This window comes from Micropterus salmoides, unplaced genomic scaffold (genome assembly GCF_014851395.1).
Source record: "Micropterus salmoides isolate LMB-PRFRI ecotype aquatic unplaced genomic scaffold, ASM1485139v1 Ms_hic_scaffold_21, whole genome shotgun sequence".
NCBI lineage: Eukaryota > Metazoa > Chordata > Actinopteri > Centrarchiformes > Centrarchidae > Micropterus > Micropterus salmoides.
The window spans coordinates 28,342,621-28,364,152 of record NW_024041262.1 but is presented as its reverse complement, the minus strand read 5'-3'; the positions used below and the strand labels follow the sequence as shown (position 1 = coordinate 28,364,152).

The following is a 21,532-nucleotide window of genomic DNA, read 5'->3' as shown; positions in this document are numbered from 1 at the left end:
GTGGTACTGTCTTTCTGGGGACCCGCCGTTGACATAATGGAGCCCTAAACCCAGTCTCAACCCTTTAACAGAGCTTTAAACTGGAGGGGTCCAGCATTTTGGTCCCCATAAAGCTAGTTGGACCCCACAAGTATAGCGGAATCCCAGTTTTTAGACCCCATGAATATAGCAAAACAAACACACACACACACACTCAGGTCAGTGCTCATTACTGCAGCTCTTCAGACGCTGCAGAGTGAACTGAATATCTTTGCCTGTCACATTCACTTTATCTACACTGTCACACACACACACACACACACACACACACACACTAACACGCACTCAGTGGACCATAACAAAGTGTCCTGTCTGACAGAATCTGGTATACTCGATGTGTGTATCTGACAGTATCACACAGTGCAGTACACATACAGTGCAGTACACACAGTACTATGCATACACAGTACTTACATGATCCGCTGTATGTATGCAACATTATCTCAACGGTTAAACAGCAAAACACAAACAAAGTTTTGTCTCCGCCACTGTTTAATCTGTGATCTCATCAGACGGCCGACTCTTCAGGTGTTCACTGACTCACAGCAGAGATAGAAAAATATCATCTGGAATAATAAAAGTACAGCAGCAGGGTCTGGTTTCTTAAACGCTGTGTTGGTTCAGTTTAGCTTTGTGGACGCTGCAGGACAACAGAAGATAATTCACACAGAGGAAACATTTCACACGGTGAATAAATCAGGTTCCGTCATCACCTCAGAGTGAAGAGTGGAAAGAAAAACAAAGGAATTTGATATTGAAATGACAAATCGCTCCCAAAATGAACAACCCCTTCTCTTCCCAACTCCTCACATACGGACGCTTGGTCAGACCCCGTGGCATCACTCTTTAACGCCTTGGGAACCCTTTAGCATTATTTTTGTGCGTGTCAGGTTAGCAAGAATAATGATGTCTGGTTAGACTTTCAAAATAAAGTAAGCTGTAAATGTTGTTAAAATAACTATGTTACTTACATAACTTATGTCAGTTACGCATCACTAAAAACAATCAATGTTGACTTTTTGTTTTACACAGAAAACAAACACCGGTCTCCTGGTTAAAGTCTTTGTCCCACCATCCAACCTCTTTACTCTGACTGCTCTTTTAGTCGTAGCACTTTCAGCGTTGAACTATGGCGCTAAAGGGCGCCATGTGCGTTGGTACCAGACGCTGAAACGTGACCTGGGAATGAGAGTGGCTTGAAATTAATTTGAAACTTCTGACATGCAGAAAACGAACCAAACTACGAATCTTAAGGCATTGTTTACTTTTTATTTCTGTTCTTTACTTTAACTCACTTCCTGTTGTCAGATTTCATTTGATCAGATCATCATTTCAATATCAAATGTCCTGATTATCTCTAGTAGCAGAGTAAAATGAAGAATTCATATAATAATATTGATAATCTTTGTATTATTATATCATTTCTATGTAAGATATTTTTTTGTGAAATTATTCTGTGAAGAACTGACGTTGTACTTTACTGTGAAATCTCCCCACACTATGATCTGGTTCAGAGACCGGCTCCCATGTAAACCCTGTAGCAGGTTCCTTCCTGAACCTGACGTGTCTTCATGCTTCTTCAGATGTGTTCTCTTGAACAGTTCAGCAGCTCTGAGCTCCATCAGACCTCCTGACGTCATGAAGACGCGTATCCTTCATCAGGTTTTGGTCCCGTGGTGATTCTAGCGGGCTGAAACTAAATGAAGGTTACACACTGTAACCTCAGATCCACAGATCCAGAGTGCAGCTGAGAGGCTGGACAGTGTTAACCCCTCTCCAGCCAATCAGAACAAAGTTAAATTCAACTGAACTTCTATCAGGACAGACAAGAAGGCTCCAACAGTTTCTATTGGTTTCTACTGTGATTCAACTCATCAAGGTAACTTAGTAACCACTTTCCTGAACTAGTTCCCCCACCTGTCTGTCTCTGCAGCTTCGTTAACCTGATGACCATCAGCCCCCTGAACACTGACGTCAGCTAGCTGCGTTAGCTGGATGAATTCAGCTAACTTTGCCAGATATATTTAAAATCAGCCAGCTGAGCTAAAACTGTATGAGGTCAGCACCACGTCAGTCCGGCGGGCCTTCTGAGGCCACGTTGGTCCAGATGGCCCCTGAGGCCAGAATGTGTGTTTGTAAGCTGCATATCAGGTGTAGCTAACAGTAGCTAACAGGAAGCTAGTTAGGACGTTGCCGGTTGCTGGTCACTTGTCAGAAACACAGCGTTCATCTGTTGCCGTCCTTGAGGTGTGACGGTGTAGTTCCAGAGTCAGCTGACAGCTGGGCTCTGCTCTGATTGGCTGACAACAGCCAGAGGCAGGTCAGTGGGGCAGTGAAGCCAACGTGCCTCAGTCAGTACGCTGCTGGTCCCAAACTCTGAATCCTCTGAGTCCTCCTGTCGTTTGGTCTGATCCTGCTGAGTGTTCAGCTGCTGTACTCTGGGGCCTAGACACTAAAACACAGACACCATCTGAAGATATCAATTATTTATATTGAAATAATTATATAATAAAAGTTATTTATATTGTAGAATGTATATTGATTAATAATAACATTTACAGCTGTAAAACTAAAACACAGTAACGTACAGAAACTCTGCTAAACCCTGCATACCTGGGGGACAACCTGTACACCCGAGAGATACCCTGCATACCTGAAGTACACCCTGTATACCCGGGGATACCCTGCATACCTGAAGTACACCCTGTATACCTGAAGTACACCCTGTATACCTGGGGGACAACCTGTACACCCGAGGGATACCCTGCATACCTGAAGTACACCCTGTATACCTGAAGTACACCCTGTATACCTGGGGGACAACCTGTACACCTGGGGATACCCTGCATACCTGAAGTACACCCTGTATATCTGGGGGATACCCTGCATACCTGAAGTACACCCTGTATACCTGAAGTACACCCTGTACACCCGGGGGATACCCTGCATACCTGAAGTACACCCTGTATACCTGAAGTACACCCTGTTCACCCGGGGGATACCCTGCATACCTGAAGTACACCCTGTACACCCGGGGGATACCCTGCATACCTGAAGTACACCCTGCATACCTGGGGGATACCCTGCATACCTGAAGTACACCCTGTATACCTGGGGGATACCCTGCATACCTAAAGTACACCCTGTATACCTGAAGTACACCCTGTATACCTGAAGTACACCCTGTACACCCGGGGGATACCCTGCATACCTGAAGTACACCCTGCATACCTGGGGGATACCCTGCATACCTGAAGTACACCCTGTATACCTGAAGTACACCCTGTACACCTGGGGGATACCCTGCATACCTGAAGTACACCTTGTATACCTGGGGGACACCCTGTACACCCGGGGGATACCCTGCATACCTGAAGTACACCCTGTACACCCGGGGGATACCCTGTATACCTGGGGGACACCCTGCATACCTGAAGTAAACCCTGCTTACCTGAAGTACACCCTGCATACCTGGGGGACACCCTACATACCTGAAGTACGCCCTGCATACATGGGGGACACCCTGCATACCTGAAGTAAACCCTGCATACCTGAAGTACACCATGCATACCTGAAGTAAACCCTGCATACCTGAAGTACACCCTGCATACCTAGGGGGCACCCTGCATACCTGGGGGACACCCTGCATACCTGAAGTACACCCTGTATACCTGAAGTGCACCTTGCATCCCTGAAGTAAACCCTGTATACCTGAAGTACACCTTGCATACCTGAAGTAAACCCTGTATACCTGAAGTAAACCCTGTATACCTGAAGTACACCCTGCTTACCTGAAGTACACCCTGCATATCTGAATTACACCCTGTATACCTGAAGTAAACCCTGTATACCTGAAGTACACCATGCATACCTGAAGTACACCCTGCATACCTGAAGTAAACCCTGTATACCTGAAGTACACCCTGAATACCTGAAGTAAACCCTGTATACCTGAAGTACACCTTGCATACCTGAAGTAAACCCTGTATACCTGAAGTACACCCTGCATACCTGAAGTACACTCTGTTTACCTGCAGGAATCACCTTTGGTAGACGTGTTTATCCATGCTGCTACTCCTGTTGCCCCACCCAAACAACCCTTTTTGCCCTGCAGTAAACCATGTTGCTGTGGGACTCACCGGCTGCTGTTACGACCAGAGGATAAAGGCCAAAGAGAAGAAAAGAAACAGAAATAGAAACTAAAAGAAAAAGAAGAAAACAGAGGAGAGTCAGTTGAAAGTCACAGAGAGCAATTACTGCTGGCTTCCATTGGTGATTATCAGCTGTCGACTGATTGAACATTAATGTCCATCCAAAACCAGACTAGACTTAGTAGTAGTAGTTGTAGTGAACAACGGTGTGGATTTGTGCATTTTATATTGAATGAATGTGGAGCTACCCTAAATTCCTTTCTCCTCCCCAGAGAAGATGGGGAGGGGTCAAAGTTGCTTTCTCTAAGTGCTAGCCCGACCATAAAACTGGCACCATTTTGATTCCGAAGCTGATAACGCGGGGCCTGACTGTTAAACTGACAAAGGGACACGAGCCAGCCATTGGCATCTCCCTGAACAGCCTATCAAAACTTACACCACCACACACGTTTCCGTGGAAACTGACCTTATTCTTTGTTTATTACCACATCAAAAGGATACTCCTTGTCTCACCTAAGTGTGACATGTTCCAGACACTGAACTTTGGATGACAAAGGACTGCAGTCTCCAAAATACTCAAAGCATTTAATTGAGTTAAATCTTTAGTTACCTGATTACGTTTGCCTCTATTTGAGTAGTTATGTTAACTGTTGTTGCTATCTGTTGTTGATATTAGTGCTGAAAAGAAGTTACTTGTGCAATGTTTTTATTTTCAGCAAGACACTCCTTCATCTAATGTAATCCATGCTTGTTCATAATACTTTCTTACAAAATCCCTTTAGAAATGATAACAAATGTTTTACTATACTCTTAATCGCCAGCTTGAATTTAAGGATGAATCAACAATATTCCCCGGTTCCTAAGGAGAGACGATCTTTGATTTAATCCAAGCTTTCCTCATGTAACCTGAGCTCCCCCAAGTGGACGAAATAAGTATTACATGCCCTCGTCGGAAATGCGGTTAAATGTATAAAAATCCTGACCACTAATGTGACAATTGTTTCCTGTTACCAAATGCTTAGAACAGTACAACCGTTCAACCATTGAGGTTCGATTGTGGAAAATATTTGATTATAATACGTGCAAATAAATTTCTTTTCTTTAGACATTAAGTTTAGGAAGGCAGTTCCTGGGGAAACCTGAGACGTTGCCTGGGGAACCACGCCCCAGGCAACAAAAGAGCGACACGCGACCTGCTCGCCAGACTCTTCTTCTTCTAGACGCTTCCCTCTTCTCGCTCTTCCACTCGGCCCTCTGGATGCTTCGGCACGCGCGTGGCGTGCCTCGCCAGGCAACGCCCAGACTCGGCCAGCGAAACAAACAGGCCTTTGTTCGCCTGAAGCTACACACCTGAAGTGCCGAGACATCAATCTGCCTTCAGTTTGTTTTATTTTCTTTATTTCTTTTGTTTGTTAAAGTTATGAGTTCCGTTAAGTTACACTGGACTAATTCAGGAACGACCAAGTTCCATTTTAAGCCTTTTTCGTCGAGCCAACTTCACCGAGGTCAGACCAAGCCACGTGGTCTCGCCAGCTACAACCAAGGAAACCTGCAAACAGCCGAATTGCCAGACGGAGGAGGCGTTTTCAATCAGACACGGAGAACCCCGAAGAATCCCTAGCAAAAAGCCAGGATCGGCAGCTAGAGTGGGACCCGTGCAACAGGCCAAAAGCAGGCTGTCGACAAGCAGTAAGACTTAACACACGTCCTGTGATCAGATGTCCATTGTAACTCCTAAACTATAGCATTAGTTTACTTTCATTAGCTCTTCTATGCCGTATGAGTCAAATGCTTCCCACAATCGAACCTCCAGGCTCATTGTTCAGCAAATGTTTATGTTCCCTGTATCCAACCATCTTTTATCACCTTAGTTAGAGAATAAATTCACTGTAATATAATCAAGAGCTGTGTGTGTTGCCTATTTATAGTTCCTGCCAAGAGAATTGACCCTTTAGATATGAGACTGACTGACTGATTTAAGATAATTGAGCGATTATTAACTAACTGATCACTAGTAATAATTGTATAATTATTCAAAACTACCTAGAGGTCCGGAGACTCTAGGATTATAACAACTCCGGTGGTGCCCTTTACGAGGAAATTCTGATTTTATGAATAATAATTCATAATTGGGTATCAATTCTCATAAATTTATTAAAATGCATAACTAATAAATTTAGGTCCACTACATAATGGAGCCTTCCGTGTGAGGCCTTGTGACATACTATAATAATAGACTATACACACAGCCCTGATGCAGAGAAGTTATTGAGAAAAGTTATTGAGAAAATTTTTCCCTCCAAAATTTTGCCACTGAAATAATTATCGCCCAGTAAGTTGCTCCCTAGAAACTGTCCTGTCTTCCCTCTTAACTTAACGTTAGTGATGAAAGTGTGTGAGTTTTGACCATGTTCTTTGTTGTGAAATGAAATGCTTTGTGCAACTTGTTTGGCCGCAGGGCCATCATTCTTTGTTGTTCAGTACAGAGCTGTAGTGAGCTGAGCTATGAGGGCCGAGCTAATGTTAAACTGAATGCATCCTGTAACGTTGCCATATGAGAAATCTGAGCTAAAGCTACATACAATCTCCGCTGACGAGTGGATGAAATGCCCTTTTGGTTGAGAGAAACTTAACCGATATTGACAATTTTAAGGCCTAATAAGAGGCAGACAGATTACAGTTGCGCTGTGCCAATGTGATTTGTTTGCGGCTATAAATAACAGTCTGACGCGCTGAGCCGTGGATTGTTATGTTATATGCAAAACTCCGGTATCCTGTTGAAATTAGCTACTTCAACAAATACAGCTGCCCTGCAGTGGAGTCACAGGCGTGAAGACGCCGAGTTTAGCCTGTAGCGTTGTACCTACCGAGCTAAGTTAACGCTAAATCGAAGCTTGAAAGCAAGCTGAGTCATTGAAACAAAGGAGCGAGTCCTTCCCCCATTTTGAGCGGGACTGGTGTCCGTCAGTGTTCTGATTTACTGCCGTTGCTGCAACGACGGTTTGCTAACTGCGTTAGCCTGAAGCTAACAGCTGTTGGGTCCGAGGACCAGAGAGGAAGCCGCTTCTTCTTCTACATTGAGAAATAGGCCGCGCCCGAGGCGGAGCCACAGCTCCCCTACTGGCTGGCGGAATAAATTGCATGCTCTGCATTAAATCGACTTCAGCGTCATCAGTGACAGAGATGAGCGTTTGAATCGAGTGAATTAAACCAGACTTTGGTGATAGATCTTGTTAACTTGAGACACATAAACCATTGTGTCGACTCTCAGATTAAATTAATAAGGAGTGTTACTCCTTAAGTGTAGGATAGAGCACCGGCTCTCCTTTTTCCTTGAATAACTTTTAAAGATCGATTGGGTGTTTGCTTGTAACAAGGTACTGAGCCAATTCCCTACCCTAACCTAGGATTACACTGAGTAGTTCTATTAATTTTGATGCAATCTTTTATTCAAAGATTCGCTTTTCTAATTTTGATCCAGCTGTATTTGAATAAAAAGCTTTATTCTCATTACTGCTGCAATATCCCTGATTTTGACTTTGTCATTTTGAAGCCTTTCTGTAGTGCTATTTTTGATCCTTGCAGGAAATAAGATAAATGCAGAATAACATCTTGATTTGAATTTTGTTAACCTTTGTTGTTTGGACTGACTGGAATTCTGAAACCTACATTAAGCTTGATAAGTTGAATTGATAGCTTTCCAACTAGCTTTCTTTAATCCTTGTTCATTATAAATGTAACTTGGACTCGACTTTTATAGCAATTGGAATTTTGATAACTTGATAATTACCAAAGGGTAATTAAGACTTCAGTTTAATCAGCTTTGATTTTTTTTTATTTAATCCACTTTAATCAGCCTGGGATTTTTGTTAATGTAACTTTGAACTTTGAGTTTATTCTCATTGCCTTTGAACTTTGATTTTTGAAATTTAATTATTTTTAATCTCAAATTTTAATTTTCCCGAATTTTTGATTCTAAAATTTAAATTTTCTCAAACAATTTTTCCAACTTTGAGCTTTGATTGTCAAGCTAGTTGTAACATGAACTTTGATTTGATCTATAGCATTTAACTTTAGTCCCAAGTGTGATTTAATTTCATTTTCCTATTTTTGCCTTCACCCTAAATTTGAATTTTCAGTTTGGGCATTTAAGTCTGACTTGAAAGTCAGCTTTCTCCAACCTGACATTCCCTTTTTCTCAACTAGTAAACACACTAGCTGAAACTCTGTTTAACTGACTGGCTCAGGTCTGCTGTACCAGCTAACACCTGTAGTCCACTTCTGATTTTGTTAAAGCAAATTGTATAACTGAGTCCATAGATTTGATTTTGATCCTTCTTTTCTTCAGATTCCAGCCTTCCAAATTAACTTAAAGGAACATCAACAGCTCCAGGAAGCTATAGAAGCAACACCCATTTATTTTTGTATTTGTAGGTATATCCTCTGAGTTGACACACTCGTTTGTTGTCTGATTTGGACTCACAGCAAAGTCCTTAACCAAACCACTTGAGCACCTGCCTTTGAACATGGCAGACCCACGCTTAGTGGCAGCCAGTGGGGGCGACCCACTGGAACACTTTGACTCCATCTTGGCCCACATGACGAGACCATGGTACCTGGCTACTCAAGCCAACTACAAGGCACCGATGCGGTGAACCTTGAAACAATTTTTGCAGAGCTGGTAACAACTGCTCTAGCCACTTCCTCAAAGGACAAAGCCTTGTCCCAGATGCTAGGAAAACTAGCTATTGTAATGTCTGCCCAGTCTAAGCACACGCACCAGCTTGAACAGCAGCTGGAAAACACCAGGCAGTCACTAAGTGAAGCGGAAGAACGCATCACTGACCTACAAGCTCCTTGCCACCTCCCACAGGAGGGTGGAGTCGATGAGGAGAAAATTGAGCTGCAGGAAAAGACCAATCAGCTTGAACACTCACTCTTTCAGCAAGAACAGGAGTTAGAGTGGACCAAAAGTAAAGTTAAAGACACAACTGAATCTCTTGACCAATCAGAAACCCTCCTTAGACAAGCAGTGGGGGAAATTAAAGAGCTAAAATTACGAGTAAAGTTTATAGCAAACTTAGAGAAGCTGACCAAAAACGCATGCAAGAAATGCGAAGACAGCTAGAGGACAGGGACAGAGTAACCCAATCCCCGCTACAGCAGGAAAACAAGGAGGAGTTGGCTGATACCAGAAGAGAGTTCCAGCTCTCATGTGAGACAGCCAACACACTCCCTCCTACAAAACACTCCCACCAGAGAGAGACAAGGCTCGCTCCCCTTTGCCAGCCTCAGGAGGATGGTCTCCACGACCACTCCCACAACTGATCCCACAGGATCATGACAGAGCGCCAGAGAAATAGCCCTCCACCTACTCAGGTGAAGACGGCTTACTCCCCTCGGCTGCATCCGCCGCCCACTGCTGACCATGACTTAAGCCCCTCTGACAGGGACTTAGACAAAATCGCTCGCCACATAACACGCTTCGAGCCTGAGTCTACAGGCTCAAATGAGACCAGTATCTATCTAAAAGATATTGAATACTACTTGCGGAAATTCCCTGCTGCCACCACTGACGACAAGATTTACCTGATCAAGGTGACATCTAGTCGAGAGGTCAGCAGCTTTATTGAACGCCAGCCCAGGTATGTCAGACAAGATTATGACTCGCTCTGCCAGGCACTGGTAGAGGAATATTCTGACTTGACAGCACAATCAGGTCTAACAGCTGCACTTGCTGTTAAGCAAGGGAGGCCAGAACCTCCTCAGCAGTACTACAACCGACTCAGACAAGCGTACTTTGGTACCAAAAATGAGCCCGATATGGAGGAAGTTAAACTTCAAATATCTTTTTATCCAAACCTCCACCCCACTACCAGTCATCATCTGGGTGTGGCAGCCTGCCCACGCACCCAAACCAGTCGACAGCTACGCGAGTTAGCTACAAAAGGTTTTGAAAAGCAGAGACTCACCATGACGAGGCATCCTGAGCCCCATGGTGTCCTCACTCTCAGCATCAATTCCCTACAGGTGGAGCCAAAACGAGCTCCTGGTCTTGAAACACCTGCGTCAACCTGCATCACCTCCCAGAATTATAGACCAAGCCAGAAGCAGAGGTGCAGCCTGCCTCAGCAAAATGAGCATGGTCGACGTCACTCAGAGCCATCTTGGTCTGAGAAGAGCCAAAATCTGAGGCCTGAAACCCATCGGCCCAGGTACACGCCCAACCGCTGTGAAACCCACCTCTTTTCACGGAAGGGGGGACACAAGCATCACCAATCCCAAAAAATTGGGACAGGCGATCTCAGAGAGCTACACTCCAGAGATCCCACTATAGAGACACAAATACGATAACACTGAAAGTGAGTCTGACACACCCACTTTTAGTAAGGAGGAAATTACAGCGCTTAAGCGCCTGCTCCAAACCCTGTCCAAACAGGAAGATAAGAAGGCAGAGCACTTGGCCGCAGCTGCTGCAAAGCCAAAGTCCCCTTCTCCTGACACTTTGTCAAAACGACTGACACGCTCACACAGATGGACTGAGAGAACCGCTCCCTCCAGGACACTCCTGGTGGTACAGTCCACTCAAGAGAGATCCTCTCACAGAGTCCAAAGCCACTCAGGGCAGTCCGCCCTCCCAACAGTTCTTGTGTCACCTTACTGAAAGGGGAGTTTCACGGAAATTCTACCTGCCTGTAACACTTGAAAACACTCTGGTGCAGGAAGCACTTCTTGATTCAGCTGCAGACATCACTATAATGTCATCAGCCCTCTTCAGGCAGCTACAGGCTATGACCCGCTCCCACAAAGACCTGAAACTACAGACTTGTGACATTGAGGTCCAGCCACTCGGCCCTGAAAACCTCAATCTGACAGCCATGACATTAGTCCACATGTCTATCGGTCCCATGGACCTCATCCACCCGGTGTATGTCTCACCATTTGACGCCATTCCTCTACTCATTGGCAAAGACTTCCTTAACCGCTTTGAGCCACTGCTTGACTTTCAGAACTTGACGATCTGGGCACAGGTGAAACGACCCTGCCTATCTCACTGTCTGAATACATCACAGAACGAGAAACCCGCCTCTGTGCTTTAGTTACCACTTCAAATGACGCACTGATCCCCAAAACCACTCCACTGGATTGGCCGATCAGCACCGACACTCATGACTGTGAGCTCAAGACTCCAGAGATGGGGCACATGCCTTCTTCCTTGCCTCCTAACCTCTCTATTAACGAAGTGATTCACACTGAGCCTTCAAAGGCTACTATCAGCCTTTCCTCTTTGCCGCTTACCAGCGACTCTGTTCCCACAGGCAACAGGACCAATGACAGACAGATGGGTGCACAAACTGTCACCGCCTTCCCTGTCAACACTTCACCAGAGCCATCCTCCATGACTTTACATAAAGGCATGAGAGGGGGGTCAGACACCACATATATTCATCCTACAGCTGAACTTGACACCAAGTTTACAGCACTAGGCAAACAGGGTGCTGTTAAAGACACACCCCAGCACTCCCAAGCGGATTTGCTCCCCACCCATCCCGCCCTTATGACTTGCGATGCCACCAGAGCCCAGGCAGCAGGCTTGTCTGTGACAGCCGCCCCTGCGCCACAAATTCAAGCCCTGACTCTCTTGGTGACTCTGACCTAATTCGGCTTCAAACTCTTGATCCCGCCATTAGCAAAATGCTCCTCTGCCTTTCTGACGCAGAGCCTGTCTCCAACACTGAGCTTGCTTCCATCCCTGGCTTGAAACACCTTTACCTGGTGCGCTCTTCTTTGCGTGTCGTCACGGGCATTCTCTCGTATGTCTCAGACGCCCGCACTTCACCTGCGTTCGTGGTGCCTCAGAGCCACAGGGGGGTGATGCTCATGCACGCCCATGACTCACCTTACAAAAGCCACGAAGGGTTCAGTGCAACACACAATGCACTAAAACAAGTAGCATATTGGCCAAACATGCAAAAAGATGTAGCAGACTACATCAAAACCTGTAAGGTTTGCTGCCAGTCTCAACCAGCAAAACCATCACACAGAGCCTCCTTACAACGGAGAGGCATTTCTTTTCCCTTGTCAAAGACACAATTTGACAGGAGGGAACCCCAAACTGAACCAGCCAGAGGAAATAAACATTTCCTCGCAGGCAAAATAATTTAGACAGCACACAAAGATGCAAAGTCTATAACGACCAAAATGCGTCTCACAACAAGCTCCGAAGGGGGGACAGAGTTTGTCATCACATCTCTGCTCCACTAAGGAAACAGGACGGCCAGAGAACAGGAAGACTTGCACACAAGTTCTCTCCCCACTGGACCGATCCTTCTGTGGTCACAGACAAACATTCACCTGTTCTGGACCGAACCAAGCTTCACAAAAATCCCATGGGACTTGTCGGGACCGATAACGTCCTAATAAATTAATAATTGACAGAAATCCTCAATTAGGGACGATAGCTGCTAGTGGTTAAAAGGTCATTAGAGTTCGAGTGCGTGCCTTGTAAAACAGAACTTGGAAGCCAGGTATCTTTTACTTCGGTCCGCCACCCACAGCTCTAGCCACTATTCTGTGTCTCCCTGTTGCAATTTAAACCTCCCACTAAATTACCAGTGGAGGTCTTTAACCAATTAAATTAGAATTTCAAAAAAAAAAATTTCCACCCACCAGGTGGAGCCGCTCCCAACCTGACCACTTAGTCACAAGTGGGGGTTACTGTCTAAATTTATTGTTCCTTATACCAATTAAGAGTACCTGCTCCAGAGCAGACATCTTGCAGCAACTGCAGAAATAGAAACCACTCAGAACAGTTCCTCTCAGGACTAAAAGCCGCTTCTTTTATAAAATTTGTTTTGAAAGGGCTAAGACCCTCAGACTAGACTGTTAGCCTAAACCAGCTAAACAACCTTCAAGCTCACTGCAGGTTATGGCTCTGAATATCAATGAATTTCTGAGAAATAATGTTGGTCATGCTCACACACGACTTGTCATTTGTTAAGATATTTGTTTTGCTTCCCAAATTAATTTTCCGCTTTACTTTGTTTCAGGTGATTAAGTAACACAGCAGGCACCTGCTACTTTAAGACTAGCTAATTGGGGTTACCCTAAGTGACTAGCAGAATTAGTAGCCTTAGAAGGACATCAACCTGATCACAGATGTTGTGTTTTGCCACCTGCTCTGCTCTGCTTGACTCCTTCCAGCTCACCAGCATCATCAGTACCTGACAAAGTCGACCTGCACCTGACAAACCCACATGTTGTTTCTCATTGCGTCCAAAACGTTACCTATCGGAGGGAACATTTTGGCCGAAGGGGGGACTGTAGTGAACAACGTGTGGATTTGTGCATTTTATATTGAATGAATGTGGAGCTACCCTAAATTCCTTTCTCCTCCCCAGAGAAGATGGGGAGGGGTCAAAGTTGCTTTCTCTAAGTGCTAGCCCGACCATAAAACTGGCACCATTTTGATTCCGAAGCTGATAACGCGGGGCCTGACTGTTAAACTGACAAAGGGACACGAGCCAGCCATTGGCATCTCCCTGAACAGCCTATCAAAACTTACCCCACCACACACGTTTCCGTGGAAACTGACCTTATTCTTTGTTTTATTACCACATCAAAAGGATACTCCTTGTCTCACCTAAGTGTGACATGTTCCAGACACTGAACTTTGGATGACAAAGGACTGCAGTCTCCAAAATACTCAAAGCATTTAATTGAGTTAAATCTTTAGTTACCTGATTACGTTTGCCTCTATTTGAGTAGTTATGTTAACTGTTGTTGCTATCTGTTGTTGATATTAGTGCTGAAAAGAAGTTACTTGTGCAATGTTTTTATTTTCAGCAAGACACTCCTTCATCTAATGTAATCCATGCTTGTTCATAATACTTTCTTACAAAATCCCTTTAGAAATGATAACAAATGTTTTACTATACTCTTAATCGCCAGCTTGAATTTAAGGATGAATCAACAATATTCCCCGGTTCCTAAGGAGAGACGATCTTTGATTTAATCCAAGCTTTCCTCATGTAACCTGAGCTCCCCCAAGTGGACGAAATAAGTATTACATGCCCTCGTCGGAAATGCGGTTAAATGTATAAAATCCTGACCACTAATGTGACAATTGTTTCCTGTTACCAAATGCTTAGAACAGTACAACCGTTCAACCATTGAGGTTCGATTGTGGAAAATATTTGATTATAATACGTGCAAATAATTTCTTTTCTTTAGACATTAAGTTTAGGAAGGCAGTTCCTGGGGAAACCTGAGACGCCTGGGGAACCACGCCCCAGGCAACAAAAGAGCGACACGCGACCTGCTCGCCAGACTCTTCTCTTCTAGACGCTTCCCTCTTCTCGCTCTTCCACTCGGCCCTCTGGATGCTTCGGCACGCGCGTGGCGTGCCTCGCCAGGCAACGCCCAGACTCGGCCAGCGAAACAAACAGGCCTTTGTTCGCCTGAAGCTACACACCTGAAGTGCCGAGACATCAATCTGCCTTCAGTTTGTTTTATTTTCTTTATTTCTTTTGTTTGTTAAAGTTATGAGTTCCGTTAAGTTACACTGGACTAATTCAGGAACGACCAAGTTCCATTTTAAGCCTTTTTCGTCGAGCCAACTTCACCGAGGTCAGACCAAGCCACGTGGTCTCGCCAGCTACAACCAAGGAAACCTGCAAACAGCCGAATTGCCAGACGGAGGAGGCGTTTTCAATCAGACACGGAGAACCCCGAAGAATCCCTAGCAAAAAGCCAGGATCGGCAGCTAGAGTGGGACCCGTGCAACAGGCCAAAAGCAGGCTGTCGACAAGCAGTAAGACTTAACACACGTCCTGTGATCAGATGTCCATTTTAACTCCTAAACTATAGCATTAGTTTACTTTCATTAGCTCTTCTATGCCGTATGAGTCAAATGCTTCCCACAATCGAACCTCCAGGCTCATTGTTCAGCAAATGTTTATGTTCCCTGTATCCAACCATCTTTTATCACCTTAGTTAGAGAATAAATTCACTGTAATATAATCAAGAGCTGTGTGTGTTGCCTATTTATAGTTCCTGCCAAGAGAATTGACCCTTTAGATATGAGACTGACTGACTGATTTAAGATAATTGAGCGATTATTAACTAACTGATCACTAGTAATAATTGTATAATTATTCAAAACTACCTAGAGGTCCGGAGACTCTAGGATTATAACAACTCCGGTGGTGCCCTTAACGAGGAAATTCTGATTTTATGAATAATAATTCATAATTGGGTATCAATTCTCATAAATTTATTAAAATGCATAACTAATAAATTTAGGTCCACTACATAGTACTAATAGTAGTAGTGGTGGTGGTGGTAGTGGTAGTGGTAGCAGTAGTAGTAGTAGTAGCAGTAGTGGTGGTAGTAGTTTCATAGCATTACCTTCTCTTCCAACTCTTTTATTTGTCGTTTCTGTGCTTCTATAAATTCCTCCAGCTCCTTGTTTCTCTGTGAAACATACAAACATCATGTCCATTACACAAAATAAAACATACAGCACCCGCAGATAAACATTTATCTATCAGGTATGAACCTGTTGTTCTAATGTCTACCTGTTGTTCTAATGTCTACCTGTTGTTCTAAAGTTTACCTGTTATTCTAAAATTTACCTGTTGTTCTAATGTTTACCTGTTGTGTGAGTTGCAGTAGTTCCATCCTCTCTCTGAGGATCTGGGCGTCTCTCTCTCGCAGCTCGAACATCACACTCCGTTTCCATTGGTCCATTGCTCTCTTAAGCTCCTCCCTCTCTTCCTCCGTCAGTGTTTCAGACAGACGACCCTCCATCTTTAATCCCTCCATCCTGGACTCCTCCTCCTGTTGCAGAGCCTCAAACAACATGGCCTCCAGCTCCAGGATCCTCTGCATCGAGGAGAGACATTTTAAAATGAAAAAAGATTTATCTGATTGTAGCGGAGTTCTCTTCCAAACTCCTCAAAAATTGGGAAAAACACAGGCGTAGTCGAAAAACAGTGACGTGATTTTTAATAGGCCAGCCTCCAAAGTGCAAACAGTGAAACTTTTTCACAACTTACTCAATAATAAAGTTAGAAAAAGAGTTCTTCAGTAACTCAACTTCTCTCTCCCCACAAAAACACAGCTCACTAGTTACCTCCTCTGTCACCAGGCCAGGACTGACTTCACAGGCCCACAGGTGCAACTTTTAAAGCCAGTAGCCCCGCCCACTGGGCTCAACAATTATTTACACAATTTACGAACTACAGAAAAGGATTTATATTTATTACACTTCAACATATTTTCAACAATAATTATATCCATCTCCACAAACATTTTCCTCCCCTGAAACAGTTATTTGCATCACAAATAATTTTTTAACCAAAAACCATAATTGTGCAGTTCATGTGATCAGGAAAGCGCGCGAGAAAATACTATTTAAAAGACGGAAATGTTACGCTCCTGTTTGCCAAACCGAACGGGAAACAACAGAGCCTTGATCGTGCTACTGAAACGGCAAAGAAAAATGCATAATAACAGGTTTTTGAAGGCTTAATGAAGCTGGAAGGGAGCGGAGAGTGTGTGTGTGTGTATCTGTCCCACTGATCATAAAAATTAATATAACTCTGCTGGAATATAATAAAAAATTATAAAAAATAAATTATGAAATGGTGATTGTGACGCTATTTATACCTAGGGTAAACCCTGTAAGACCGGGCCACCACAGTTTACCCTGTGAACACAGAGGGAACCCTGTGGCCTGTAGAAGGGAGTTCAACCTCCTCAGAGTTAACTCGGGGTTATCGGGCAAACTCAGGGTAACAAACTGACCTCCTACACTGCAGTTAAACTACGACGGTGGATCAGACGTTGGTTAGTTGAGTCCGTGTTAACTTAATTGGACTTGGTGCGCGTTCACATAAAAGCGACGTGTTCGGCCGTGCAGGCAGACTTTTTTCGCAACGGCGCATGCTCCGTATTTCTCCAGAGGAACGCACGTTGGTAGTGTCAGGAAATGATGAATGTAAAGACAACGGCTAAATCTAATATCGTGGCGGCCGACAAAGCCAGGGAGGCTTGTTGGCATCGCATGGAGTGAATTTGTAGCCTAATTATCTTCACAGTGTTCTTATTGTAGTTCAAATCTCTGTGATGAATTTTTTGGGCTCTTCTTTTATGTGTAATATGATTAAGATGTAAAGGTCCAGCTGCACATAAGGTCCACTGTAAAAAGGAGGTTAATTTCCAAGATTAATGTACAAGTAAAAAACTTGAATATCACACATTTATGAGAGAACCTTCACTTTGCAAGGCTGCAACATCACACACGCGTCTGCCGTGTAATATGCACACACTGGAAAGTTATATTAGACTTTGCAATCAGATTTAGCAGTGAGCTCAACCCACAGTCACCATCATGCACCTCAGAGACTTTGTCGTGGATTGGAGCGATTTCTGATTTTTTTGTGACTTTAATTTCAGGGAATTTCCGAGTTTTGTTCTTGTAAATTTGACACTTTCATCTAGGATTTTTTTCTCGGTTATTAACCCCGACCCTGGCTCTGTATTTTTTGGACACGTAACTTCGTCAATCTAAATATGTGACAACACTCGGGAGAATTCAGTTATAGCCGACAGATGGGCTCCATCTCAGAAACGGTCCCGTTAATTAATTAAAATCTCTCTCTGAAATCCCAGTTCGGCTGCAGGGCTCGCTGTCTGAACGGAAATAACTTCATTTCAGCTGCAGCTCAGAGGAACAAGTCAGTATGAAATCTAAACATATTTGATCAAGTGGTGTAGATTAAGATCCTGCTTCTCATCAGTAACACTGAGTACAGATGTGGTGTGTAGTCCACGTGCAGGGTAACCTCGAGATAACCACCAACAAAACCTGCTGGGAGCACTTTAGAGATGCAGCGTCAATTGCCATGGCAACAGACCTCGGTTTACACGTGTCCACCTTTCGTAGTGAGGGTTTATCAGGACGTTACACCTGACGTGATGATGTTACTCCTGAAGTTACCTGGATAAGCCAGGTACCCCGCTTCGTGGTACAGGCCTCTGGGCCACCACAGTTTGCCAGCTCACACAGCCCCACTTGCTCTCTAATATTCATGCTACTCTGTGTTTATTAAATAAACCACTTCATCTTCGTCTCCAGTCTGCTTTTGAGTTCAAGCCAGATTCCTGAGCAGCGCTGCTCACCATCAAATTCCCCAAGAAGTCCCAGATTACATCAAATAGCATTAAAGCAGTCTAGAACAGAGCTTCAGTAGGTTTAATATCGAACACTGTGCATACATCACCCAGTACGATTTTAGTTTTTATCAGTGTTTGAAAAGAAAAGAATAGGTGCTGTGTGCCAGGCTGTCATTGGTGTAACCGCTGTAAACATAAATACTGCCTGACACTCCGTGTTGCTGTGTGACGGCTGCTCCTGCACTGCAGAGGAGAAGGATGAGGAGGGAATGAGAGTTCAGGGACCACGAAGATTTCCTGGCCTGTAATGATGACTTGCTATTATGCCGATCTAGACTTCCTAAAGCCGGTCATCCCGGGATCAGGATATCTGTTGTTGGGCTGTGCAGCCTTAGCACACAGGAAGAGTTGTTTTCGACATGACGCCATTCGCCTCTAGAGCTCATTACCTCTTGCTTATTGTGTCACACTGACCTTATGAGCCTGATCCATTGACTGCTTCCTGTAGTCCAGCTCTTCATCCAGGTAACCTTTCTGTTTACTGAACAGATCCTAGAAAACAACACAGAGGTCAGAGGTCACTTACTGGGAATCAGTGCGGTAATGAGTGTGCTGGCAGCATCCCAACTAGTTTTCAGACTGCTGGGGTTAAACCTCTACACTTTGATCCAGGACCTGTCAGTAACTGAAGACCAGCCTCTAACCTTCAGGTCTTTAAAGAAGAATTAGTAAGAGTTGTGTCTTAGCATCTCTCCGCCCACATCAGTAACAGCAGTCTGTGTGAACTTTCTCACTCACTCCACTGAAACTGCGCTGCCTGAAGTGGGAACAGATCTTCTGCTTAACATGGATTCAGATTCTGGACCTCAGTGCGGTTTTGATACCACTGATCACAGCATACTCATACTGATCGTCTTGAAAACTGCTCTGGTGTCTCTGGCCTGGTTCTCACATTGTTAAAATCTTTCAGAAGGAAGTTTCTTGAATTATGCTTCATCAAAATGTTCTAATGTGAAATATAATTCATTTCCACTGTTACGCTGATGATACCTTTCTGTTGGTTCAATGTAAAAGTGGAACTTGTTCAACATTGTTTTTCTGTTTTCTGTGTGACTTGTTGAACAAGAAAAGACTTGATGAGAAATCCTCATCGAGCTCAGACATTTTTTAAAGTTCACAAAGTTTCCACATGTGAAGAACGAAAACACAGCGGAAACATCTTCCCATCTCTGCCTGACATTAATGTGTAATCTGTATATGATATCCCGAGACTGTCCTCGCCAAAAAGACGACAATAGAAGTTGGTTGTGCAGCATGTTATTGTCACGACGAGTGTATCCATTCCTGTTTTTCATTGCCTCTGTGTTCTTGCTTAGGTTTTGTTAATTGATCATTGCTTCCTTGTTCTCTGTTGTATTTAGTTACTTATATCCTTCTATATATTTGGTAGCTTTACTTCCTATTTTATTTTGTAATCACTGGTGTGGGTGTTTTTGTCCAGCTTTGGACAGCTAGCTTTCCTGTTTGCCGTGATTGCTTATGTGTATCACCTGTGACTGATTACTCTGCCTGCTTGTGTGCGTGATGTGTCCCAAATGTTGAGTGTTCTGCCTAGTGGTCTGTTTTCTCTGGATTCCCTTGTGTTGGCTTGCCCTGCCTTTGTTGGATTTACCCCTGTGTTTGGTCTACCTTGCCTTTTATTTGGACTGTTATCATAAATCATCAAATCGTAAATCATAAACAAAGGGTAAATAAACCTGTAAACTGAAAATAGTAAGAAAGTCCACATAAGGAGGCAGGATGGGGTGGTCGGATGGGTCAAACCCTGAACAGGAGAGCAGCGTCTGAGTCCCGTGTGAAGTAAATGTTGACTTATTATGAGTTTTAACTTAAATAGCGTGACTGACTTCCGTCACATGACTTCTGTAATTTACTTACTTTGACCCAAACCATGTTTTTCCTAAACCCAACCAAGTAGTTTTTGTTGTCTAAACCTAACCGATCTGTGACCATTTCACAACATTAACCTCATATTTACTGTCATGTGACATAACATAGTTGATGCACACGTGTCTTTTTGGGAGGCATGGATAAACAACCTATGTTGCTGTTTAGGTTGGAGGACTTGTTGGATATCCTACCTGGTTCAATACAAACTGGTGTTAATGAAGGTGTAGCAGAACATCGGTGGTTCACACCTGGAGGTGACCTGACCAATCAAAGGTGTTAGCAGGTGTATAACATCTATACAGTGTGACCACATTCTTCAGAAAATCATCCACCAGTTGAAAAGTCACCTGACTCTGCCACTTCCTGTTAGCTTATGCTGCTAACCTAAAGTGAATGGCAAGTCTTTCCTCTCAAAAAGTGATCTACAGGTGAATGATGCCTGTCCATGGCGTTGGTTTCCACACCTAGTGTGTGCCTTGGTCTCCATCTGACGGGAATACTTATTAAAGGTAAAATGACAAGGCATAAATGTCACAGAAGCCATCAGGCGGCAGCGTCTGGTGCAGATACAGTTCGTTTTTTACCTTCTCACTCTCAATGTCCAACATCTTCTGCTGCAGAGCCGACTTCGTCACCTCGATGGACTCCAACCACTGACAAGACAGACAGGTAGAGACAGACAGGATGAGACAGACAACAGTGTTAGAAAGTGTGGCAGGAAGTGACATCACTCATGTTCCATCCTCAACCGACAGCAACAGTGTTTTTCCACCTGTGGGCCAGACGCAGAACCAGAACCCTTCGTGGACCCCCATGCACAGGTGTTTAATGAGCCTTGCTTAGAGTGAAATGAGACTTATTGAAGTAAAAAGGCAGCTTCTAGACGTTCAGACGTTACCCAATCAGCAGTGACGCGCTCTTACGGCGTGTTTTAGCCTGATTCTTTCAGCTGCAGCGGCGGTGTGAATAAAACACTGTAGAAAAACCGGACTCAAAGCCGTGAGCAGGCTGACTGTCACATCTTAAAGTACCAGGCTTCAGATCTTCAGTCTCTGGAGGATGACATCAGTCTACAAAAGCACAGCGAAATAGCTTCGACATTTCTTGCAGCCAACAGGATAGGGGGCCCGCCCTCCTGCGATCTCCCCCCAGTATGAAGTGAACTACCGTCGTGGTCCTGAAAACCTGGAGTTACCTGCTGACCTCACTTC

The 21,532-nt window shown here is 44.2% G+C and overlaps 1 protein-coding gene across 1 annotated transcript in view; it reads right to left on the bottom strand.

Annotated features, from left to right (window-relative positions):
• Positions 1-319: 319 nt before the first annotated feature.
• The window catches only part of LOC119916352 (janus kinase and microtubule-interacting protein 3-like), a 45,539-nt gene continuing 24,326 nt past the window's right edge, over positions 320-21,532 (bottom strand). The window contains exons 18-23 of the mRNA XM_038736338.1: positions 20,906-20,974; positions 18,846-18,923; positions 15,846-16,076; positions 15,600-15,665; positions 4,179-4,238; positions 320-2,491 (exon numbers count right to left, since the gene is read on the bottom strand). Of these exons, the coding sequence (XP_038592266.1) occupies positions 4,188-4,238; positions 15,600-15,665; positions 15,846-16,076; positions 18,846-18,923; positions 20,906-20,974 (495 nt within the window). The 3' untranslated portion in view covers positions 320-2,491; positions 4,179-4,187. The remainder of the gene's footprint in view (positions 2,492-4,178; positions 4,239-15,599; positions 15,666-15,845; positions 16,077-18,845; positions 18,924-20,905; positions 20,975-21,532) is intronic.